We start from the raw sequence: 9,760 nt of genomic DNA on the forward strand, positions 1-9,760 counted from the left end.
TATTTTTTTCTCTTTTTCTTTTCTTTTTTTTTTTTTTTCCCCTAGAACTTCATGGAGACATTGTTCCAGTATCAAAATGAGACATTGCTCCAGTATCAAAATGTTTTCTTTGATTATTTTTAAATGACAGAAATTCCAGTTCCCCAACTTCTAATGAGTATTTGAACTTCTTGCTATTGGAAAGAAGGGGAAAATAGTCAAAACACTCCTTAAGACTAAAAAGGAAATAAAAATAATAAAGTCAAAACAATCCCTGATATTAAAACACAAAATAAATATTGGGAAGGCAGGCAGCAATCCCTTGCCAGGAAAGAAGTTTGAGCTTGTTTTACAGCTTTAATGAATGGTTTGAAAAACATTTGAGATTAACCTTTTCCCTTTGCTCCCATGATAAAATTTTTAAGACCTGTAGCCAGAGAGAGGAAAATAAATGCAGTCTTCATTTCCCTCTTTGGTTTGCTAATATTATAGCTCAGAATATTTGGGTGTTGACTCCAGGAGGAGGAGGAAAGGAGCTGCCCTTGTTTTGGGTGAGGCAGGATCATCTCCCTTTCTTCTCTCTATTATTCAGGCCACTAAAAGTTAGTTATTCCTCTGAAATTAGGCAGTCACCTCCTGCTTCCTCAGTCAGGAATGGGAGGAGTCACCCTTGGTAATGGTCCAAATATTTCAGGCTCCTGTCTGAGCTCAGCCCAAGGCCCACAGGGACAGCCCAGGCTTGAATCCTCTCTCACCTGGGGTTGGTGTCTGACTTTAATAATCAGAGGGGGAAAAGCTCTGGAAACCCTGCAGCTTGCCAGGCCCCCGCCCCTCTGAGCTGGGAATACCATGCAAAGCCAGTTCTTTCCAGGCCATAAAGGCAGAGAAGGTGGGGGAAGAGCAATGGGTCAGGTCAATCAGGTGAGGACCAAACCCTGACTCCAAAGCAGGGCTTCATCCCCCTCTTCTTCCTCAAGAAACCATCTTTTTAGCAAAACCCAACAGAAAGTGACCTCGGCACAAAGCCAAGCGGAATCACTCCAGGTACGGATTGTGAAGGGATTGCCAGGCCTCCACAGACACAAGATTTACAGCTGCAGTGTTTCATGGGCACTTGGCCAAGGCTGATTGACTTCCAGACACCACAAGAGGAATCCATGATGTTCACACAATTAAAGGAAGCTGCCTGATGTGAGGGAATCCTATTTCCAAATTCCATTTGCAAGTAGTGAATAAAGCAAGCTCAACTGCAGAATTCCCTACTGAGGTGGGCTCCATCCCACCTACTTGGAGCTGATTAAAAATGAAACTGCTGAGCTGGGATTCCTCATTGAAGAGAGGGCACAGATGGAGGACGTGTCCACCTCACCCCCCCAGGGTCTGACATGCAGCTGGTCAGAGCTGGATGAAGCATTTTCCACTCTCAGCATAGAAATGACATCCCCTGCCCTTCCCCAAAGGTGTTGATCTTCTGCCCCACCTCACCCTCTAATTGTCCCCTTTTTTCAGGTTGCAATTAGAATTTTGCCTGTGAGAGTGTGGAGATTACTGGGGCTGCGTGACCTGTAATTCTTCCTGGGCTGGAGACAGGAAGAAATTCCCTGTGATAATAATGTCTGCAAGTCTGGCGGGGAGAGGCAGGGAGTATTCCTGGGAACTTGCAGGCGCCTGGCATGGGACACCCATATTTGAGTTAATCCTCCTGCCTGGGGCTGCCTCCAGAGCCAGGACAGATCCCATTGGTGCAGACGGCCTCAAGTTCAATGCATTTCATGCTAAGTTAGGCACCTGTGTTTGACCAGATGAATCACCCTGTGGAAATGTCATTTTTTCCATTAAATAAATCCCCAGCTGAGCGCAACATGGGAGACTCCAAAACCAGGGCAAAGTCGATTCCACCCCATTATGGCCAAGAGATCTCGTTGCCTTTTAAGTCACACAGTTCAAATAACAATTTGTCATCCCCAAACCCACTAAAGCGATGTTTTTGTGTCTGAAACATGATTCTGGTCCCACATCCCTGATCACCAGTCCTATGATCCCTGAAGGGCAGTGCTGAATTCATCTTCACTCAACTGCTCTTACATGAAAGGATCAAACAAGTACTTTGTTTGGAGATTGCAACAGGCTGGAAAACACCACCATGTGGTGCTCAAGATTATTTTGGAGGTTTCTGGAAATCTTTGACATCAATTGTTAATTGGTCTGTAAAATACCTTATGTGATATGCTATGAGGAGATAAATAAACCAGACTAACCCCCAGTGACACCTGAGCCCCACCATGTCCCAGACTGCCTACAGAGAATGCAAAGGTCTCTTTGGTTCTTACTTCTCCCCAGAGAATTTTTTCACCTATTTTGTAGTTTCTTTAAATACCATCTATAGAAAAACTGAGACAAAAGATGTCCTTTCAAAGCAGTTTATTGAGGACAGTGAGAAGCTGGGAAGTTTGAGCAGTCAGTGGGAACAGCTCTATTCATGCTGTACAAGGTGTCAACTTGGACAATTTATCCACCAGTAATTTCCCTTAGCATTTTGGGGGGACGGAAAAGGAAAGGGGGTGATCTCTTCTAAAAATCATCGTGCCTTGAGCCAGCCACCCCAACATGCAGAAGCAAACGAAAGTACTATATGTTCATCCATAAGCAAATTCCATACACACAAAAAAAAGCTGATGGCTGTGGAGTAACCAGCAGGTGCTTTGAAAATTGCCTTGTTTCAGATTTAAGCATAAATTTGTAGCACAGGGTTTTCTTGGACCAAAAATGATAGGATAAAAATAAAGGGAGTCTGCTCTTTGCAGCATCTCCTGGGAAAATTAAGCAGTTAAATCCTCACTCTCTTTTCTGAAATGCTTTGAGAGGAGCTGGAAGAAAAAAGAGGGATCTTGGAGGGGGGAATATTGTTAATTAATATGCTCATTATGGGAAAAGACAGAGGGGGAAGCAGCACAACAAACAAACCCTTAAAGCTGTAATAACCTAAAGTAAGGATTCAGAAATCACACTGTGCTGAGCACCTGCAGAATAAGTTTCTAGAGGGGTCTGTAGGCTTTGGGAGTCTGAAAAACACATTTTGAGGGGATAAATCTGGGGCTAATAAATGTGGGAATGGGTTTGGTGATAAACGTTGCTACTAATGGGCAGAGGAATCACTCTGCATCCTCTTGGCACAGGGCTGGCACGTCTCAGCGCTGCTGTCCAGGAGCTACATGGCCCTATGGGACCACACAGGGGTCTCTGACAACCCCAAAATTCCCCACCACACCACTGTTGCACCCCATGACCTCAGGGCTGCTGGACACAACAACGGGGGGCCCCGCCAGCTGCCGTATGACGCAGCCCTGGTTCCCAAAGCTGAGCACTCCTCCAGCCTGGCAGGGTCCCATCCTGGCATTCAGGCCCCCATTTCCAGTGCTGACCACAGTGCGAGCTGGGTACCCTCCGCTGCGGGAGCTGAAACCCCCGGCTTTGCAGCTGACCCCTCCGGCCTGGCAGAACATCTCTGGGATGCACTGCTTGGCCACGGAGCTGAGGACTCTCTTGGGGTGGATTCCGGCACTCCGGGAACTGAATCCACCGTTCTGGGAACTGTGTCTCCCGGCTCGTCTGCCCAGGGAGCCGTAGCCACACACAGCCCCATTGGCCATCATCCCACAGTCATCGGGGATGTTGTAGCCGCTGCTGACCACAGCTGCAACAGAGGCCATGGGAGTCAGCAGTTAGGGAGGAAAACTGGAAGACTTTCACTAGGCAAGTTGTTTCTTGAATGACAGAACCAACCAAACCTGATTTCTTCCAGATTTGTCCAGCATGTCTGAGCCCCTGCTCCTTTCTACTCCTCCCCCGTGTCCCAACACATCCACTCATGGATCCTCCCCCTTCCCATGTTGCTGGTGCCTCCCAGGTTCAGTACATATCCCATGGCCCCCAGGACATCTCCCTGTTGCCTCCAAGGGTATAAAAGGGTCTTGAGTTTGATCTTCTCCACTCACCCCAAAAGCTGATTTTTTAAAAATTTAAAGCTATTTGATATTTCTGGGGCTAAGCATTTCAGAATTGGAAAAGGGAGGCAGAGGGACCTGGGACAGACAGATAATGGTCCCACAGGTATCTTTCCTAGAACAAGAAACCTTCATGGCTAAAAATGTGCAGTTACTTACACACACTCACAGGGTTCCCCACACATATCCTGTGGGGAAAAAAAAGAGAAACACATGTTACTCACAACTTCCAGCCACAATCCAGACCACTTAGTCCTTTGTTGTAACATGCCTCACTATCCCTAGGAAAGGAACTGTTTTTGCTGGCACCCATGTGGCCTCCATGGTCTCCAGGCACCACCCCAGGTCCAGTTTCTGTGAGCCTGGGGAGATCTTGGAGCTGTAGAGTTCACTTGGGAGCAGGAACTGCCATGGTCTCAGATACACAGGAGGGAAATGTGTCACCCACCTGCTCTCTTCTCCCTCCAGCAGAGTCTTGTAAGTGGCAATCTCAATGTCCAGGGCCAGCTTGACATTAAGCAGCTCCTGATAGTCCCGCAGCATGCAGGCCAGCTCATCCTTGGCTTTTTGCAGAGCGTTCTGCAGCTCAATGTGCTTTTCCCGGGCATCTTTGAGGGCACAATCCCCACGCTGCTCAACGTCACAAATGGAGGTTTGCAGGCAGGAGACCTGTCAGGGGAGGGCAACAATGCAGGTGTCTGCAAAGCTTCTTAGCCTAGTTCTTGGGCACTTCGTTTGGATAAATCTGCTCTTCCAATTGCAAAAAGTAAAAACCCACCAACATCCCATCCCTCTCCACCCACTTTTCACTTTCGAACCAGGACCTAGATCAGATCTCAAGTCTTCTAAAGATAAATGCCTCACCTTACCCTGTGTCTGAGCTGTCCTACTTCCCTGGAAACATCTCCTACCTGCTTCTTGACACTCTCCAGCTCACACTGCAGCTTCTGGATCATCCGCGTCAGCTCTGAAATCTCACACTTGTTGCTCTGCAGGTCATGGCAGTATTTCCCTCTCTTATCCTGCAGCTCCTGAAACTGGAACCAAGAAACAAAACAACCATCACTTTTGGCCTGTGACATTGCCAGGCACAGACCCAGCTGATCTCTTACTCACCCTGGTCTGGTAGAAAGCATCAACTTCTTCTTTGCTCTTCTGGGCAATCTCCTGGTACCAGCATTCGACGTTCTTGATGATGCTTTCCATGTCCAGGTCTCGGTTGTTGTCCATCTTGACAATGACCGAGGTGTCACAGAGCTGGCGATCAACCTGGGCCCTTTCCTGCATGTTGGGAAGGGCTTAGTCAGTTCTTTTCACCTCTCGAGCTCTGCAGGGAGGGAAGGGCTGGGACACAGAGTGGCTGAGGGATAGAACAAGTCAAGAAATGTCCCTCGGGATGGCTCTGCAGAAAATCCTGCAGCAGGATGAGTTGCCACCTGTGACTGCTGACCTACGTGCTGACCTGCAGCAATTCTGTCCACATCAAGGGCAAGGAATTGGAGTGACTTAACCCTTGGTATCCTCTCATCTCCTGCTGCCTGAGTGATTTAATGACAGGACTGGGAGTTGCTTCAGCTCTAATCAGGCAGGTGCAATCTGGAGGAACAAGACGGACACATCTTTTCTCCAGGGTAGGGTTAGGACACAGCCAATTCCTACCTGGAGCTGCATGAAGGAAAGGGGAACCACCCTATCTTCAGCATAATCATGTTAATTTTATATCAACTTTGTACTTCCACATTTTTAATTATTCGGGGCTTTGTATGTGACACATCCCAGAGGAGTTTCAAGCAGCAGAAATTTAGAGCACCTGAAGGATGAGACAAGGACCACCAAAGTCCCGGGATGTACCAGAGGAACTCACCTCCTCAAACACACATTTCAGCAGCTCCAGCTGTCTCCTTAAAAGATCCACCTTCACCTCCAGCTCTTCCTTGTTCAAGAAGATACAGTCTGCATCCTGCAAGAGGAGAGACACATACATTCCAGCTCAAACCTGCCTGTAAATGTTGGAGAAACACAGAGAGGCAACAGAAACAAGACAGAAATGTGTCTCAAGATTCTGAGAGAAAAAAGGTGTAGGAGAGCGAGTCAGGATATCTTGGTGCCTCCTGAAGGAAAACAAGCCATTCCAACATGACTTACAGGAATTAGTTGATTTATCTCTTAGGACACAGCTACAAACCCACAACTGACTAATGAGTATTTAAGCAAAAATTTTTAATATTCTTCAAATGATCCCTGCTTTTCTGATGTCCAAGAATAAAGGATGTGGAGAGACAGCCAGAAGTAACCTGGTGTTCTGGTGTGACCTGTCCTGCTCGGTCCCCCTCCCACACTTCACAAATGTTTTTGAGGCAACAGAACTGGTGCTGTAGTGCTGATGATGTAAACTTTGAGGAGACATTATTTTTACTTTCTGCTTGCCTGTTTTTCCAGCCCTGTGCCTCTTTCTAAGTCTCCCTCCAAGTCATCATAACACTTTCATGGATTTTTGTTAATAATTAACTATTCAGACAAGTTTTACCCCAAATAAACCTACTACCAGGTATAAAGATTCATGTTGTTGGAGTGTCTCACCTTTTTGAGTGCCACAAACTCATTCTCCACAGTTGTGCGCCTGTTGATTTCCTCTTCATATCTGTTGGAAAAGGAGGAGAAAAGGGCTGAGAAAAGAAAAATGCTTGGACACTCAGACATCAACCATCAGGTATAAATGACAATAACCTCAGATATAAATGGCAACTCTTTCTTGCTGGGACTGCCACTGGGCACTGCCAGATCAGTGTCTGGAGACCAACATTAAACCATCCCAAGATCAGAAGCTTCTTCATGAGCAACAACAGCATTACCAATGCAAAGAGCTTGCCAGTGAGACAGAATAATGTGGCACTCCCAGAGGGGGCATGCCACATGTCTGGGACAAGTTGCCTGAGATAAACCAGAAAAGCAAAACACCACCAGACAGAGGAGCCCAGAAGGTCCTTACTTGCACTTGAACTCCTCCACCAGCTGGCTTGTGGCACATTCTTCACTGCCCAGTTTCTGCTTTTCACAAAGTAAACAGTCCAGGCGCTTCCGCAGGTCACAGATGTAATTCTCGAAGTACAGTTCCAGGTTTTTCCCTTTTTTTGGCAGCACGTATTGCTGCAGGAGGCCCCACTTGGTCTCCAGCACTTTGTTCTGCTGTTCCAGGAACCGGACCTGAAGGCAAAAGATAGAAATTCTTCAAATAAAAAGGTGAAGGCAGGGACTCAACACTTGTTTAACTCTCTGCTCTTAACCACAGGTGCAGGAATGGCATTTTCAGGAAGTGAGAGATGCTAGACCACCGTGATCTGAAAGTTTTCTGCCCTTATTAAGAAATCTTTATGACACAAATCTGAATTATTTTTAAATCTAGAATTCAGACTTCTAAATTATTTAGAAATCTAAATTTCTAAATAGAAATCTAATGTTGTGTGTACATTATTTATAAATCAAAGAGTCCCATGTCTAGATTATTTAGAAATCCAGGAGCCTAGTGTCTAAATCTGCATTTCTTAATATGTATTAAGAACAAAACTCCTCCAGAAGGTGCCTCTGATGTATTTTAGGATAAAATTGAGTCCCCAGATAGTGAAACTGCTTTGTTGCTGTTTTTTCTACAAAGGGATCCTTGGGTGACAGATCAGATTTGATCTCTACATGTCTGGATCAAGATTAACCACCTTTTCCTTCAGGAAAGTTTTTGGAACTGTCACCATATTTACAGTCAAAGAGAGGAGGCAATTATTTGAATTATTTAACACAGGACAGAAAGATGAACCTGTCAGGGCTGTAGCTTCCACCTGGGCTGCACCAAGAAATAAAATTTGAACTGAGACTATTCAAGAGGAGACACCTGCAAGAAAGGCCAGCGCAACCATGGCCATGACTCAAAGGCCATGGAATGCCAGAACAGGGCTGAAATGAGCCCCATTAAAAAGATTTCTGTCTGGACCAACATGTTCTTAATATTACTATTAGTTCTTAAAAATTATTAGAATTATCTTAAACTTCTCTGTGGAAAGCTGGACCCCTGTGTGGACCCAGCTCAGTGATTCATGGCAGAGCTTGTTTGGGGCTTTGGAGGCGGTCGATGGACTTATGGCATAAGATGGGTTTGGGAAGGGGTTGGTCAGTTTTTTTTTTCCTTGAGTAAGAGCAGGTCTGGACTCACCTTGTCAATGAAACAGGCAAACTGCGTGTTGAGGGTCTTGATCTGCTCCTTCTCTTGGCAGCGTATCTCGTGTTCCAGCGGGTCCACCCCAACGCAGAGTGGCTTCAGCAGCCGCTCATCAATGCAGATTCCTTGGATGCCGTCGGCCTTGCGCTCAGGGTACCCCCGCACGATGCTGTATCCCCTGGGGCCACAGAAGCCAATCCTTCCTCCTCCAATGTTCCCATAGCCCATGCCTCCAAACCCCATCTCCCCAAAGCAGCCGGTGCCGCAGCTCCCATTGACATAGGAGATCCTCCTGCTCCCGCCCAGGTTGCAAACACTCCTGCTGCTGTAGGCGCCAGCCCCACACCGCACAGGTTGGCTGGCAGACGCGGCGTAGCTGCGACCACAGATCTCCGAGGCTGAACTGAAGCCTCTTCGTCCCAGGACAGATCTCACCGTAGGTGCCTGCCTGCTCATCGTGGCTTACTTGAAGGTGGAATAGCAAAGTTATGGGGCTGCTCTGGTACAGGATCGGAGCAGGGATCCCACTGGAGTGACACAGGGATGCTGTCCCTTATATATATTTTGGGAAGCTGGCCTTGATAGGATCAGGATGTTAATTTAAGTACTTAAGGGTTTGGTTTGCCTGGCAGCAATAAATGCTCCTCAAAATGCAAACCAGCCCAGCAAATAGTAACTACTGAGGAAATAAAAAGGAATCTAAAAGTGCTCTGTTTGCAAGTTGCCTTCGAATACATTACGGTTTGAAATACTCCCCTAACTTAGTGCTAATTATAGTTTAGGAACATTTTTAAAGGAACTCTTTGTGATTTGTTTGCAGTGTGTCGTTTGGGGTTTTGTGTCTCATAGGGCTGAGTGTGACGGGATGTTTTGAGGACTTGCACTTTATGGGGGGTAATTTCACAATTTTGGGTGCGGAAAAGTAACTCAAAGGAAAAATTGAAGAAGCAATTCAGCTGTAGAACAACAAACACTGTGGAAGTTGTGTCATAATAGATCATTTCTGTGTCTGAAACACCAGTAAATTCACTGACTTTAAGGTCTGGATTTGTATGCAAGGACTCAAAATATCTCGCAGTTACATGCACAGAATCACAGAATTCTGGGAATTCTGGGAATGTGCAGAATTTCAAGACGACCTTCCCTGAAACACCAGTGAAACAAATCATGTTTCATCCAGGATCTGTGACATATTTCTTTTTGCTCACAGAAATATGTTCGTGGCATCAGTGACAGTTTTTTCTAGAATTATTCTGCAAGTTCTTATTTCTGACAGTCAATTCTTTGGCTTTCACTATTCTGGAGCTTCTCCCAGGGCTGGGTGTCAGAGCCCTTTCAGATTCACCTGGAAGTCTCTATGGGGAACAAAAAAGGAACAATAGTCTGTTCCAGCTTGGTGAGATCCACTCCATTCAGCAAGTGAGGGCTGAATTTGGGTGACTTTACCAGACATGTCCTTGAGACTCCACAGGGAGACAGCTCCAAGGCAAGGAGCCCTTGGGGCCATGCTCAGGGAAATGGGGGTAATTTGCTCTCCGCAGGGGCTGGGCTTTCTGCACCAACAGAGGAA

The 9,760-nt window shown here is 46.4% G+C and overlaps 1 protein-coding gene across 1 annotated transcript; it reads right to left on the bottom strand.

The window, feature by feature from the left end:
* Positions 1-2,383: 2,383 nt before the first annotated feature.
* On the bottom strand, positions 2,384-8,803 carry LOC111940558 (keratin, type II cytoskeletal 73-like). Its single transcript, XM_023943289.2, has 9 exons — positions 8,185-8,803; positions 6,973-7,187; positions 6,564-6,624; positions 5,848-5,943; positions 5,100-5,264; positions 4,895-5,020; positions 4,432-4,652; positions 4,143-4,171; positions 2,384-3,673 (listed from the first exon to the last, which is right to left on the bottom strand). The coding sequence occupies exons 1-9, from the start codon at positions 8,644-8,646 to the stop codon at positions 3,198-3,200; spliced, it is 1,851 nt and encodes a 616-aa protein (XP_023799057.1). The 5' UTR covers positions 8,647-8,803; the 3' UTR covers positions 2,384-3,197.
* Between the last annotated feature and the right edge of the window lie 957 nt (positions 8,804-9,760).

Source organism: Cyanistes caeruleus, chromosome 32 (genome assembly GCF_971803275.1).
Source record: "Cyanistes caeruleus chromosome 32, bCyaCae1.hap1.1, whole genome shotgun sequence".
NCBI lineage: Eukaryota > Metazoa > Chordata > Aves > Passeriformes > Paridae > Cyanistes > Cyanistes caeruleus.

Excerpts from the sequence above, each read along its gene's own strand:
- LOC111940558 (XM_023943289.2), bottom strand. The coding sequence starts at position 8,646 with ATGAGCAGGCAGGCACCTACGGTGAGATCTGTCCTGGGACGAAGAGGC. Across the intron at positions 6,625-6,972 it reads GTGGAGGAGTTCAAGTGCAA|ATATGAAGAGGAAATCAACA; the intron begins GTAAGGACCTTC and ends CTTTTCCAACAG. Across the intron at positions 5,944-6,563 it reads AGTTTGTGGCACTCAAAAAG|GATGCAGACTGTATCTTCTT; the intron begins GTGAGACACTCC and ends CTCCTCTTGCAG.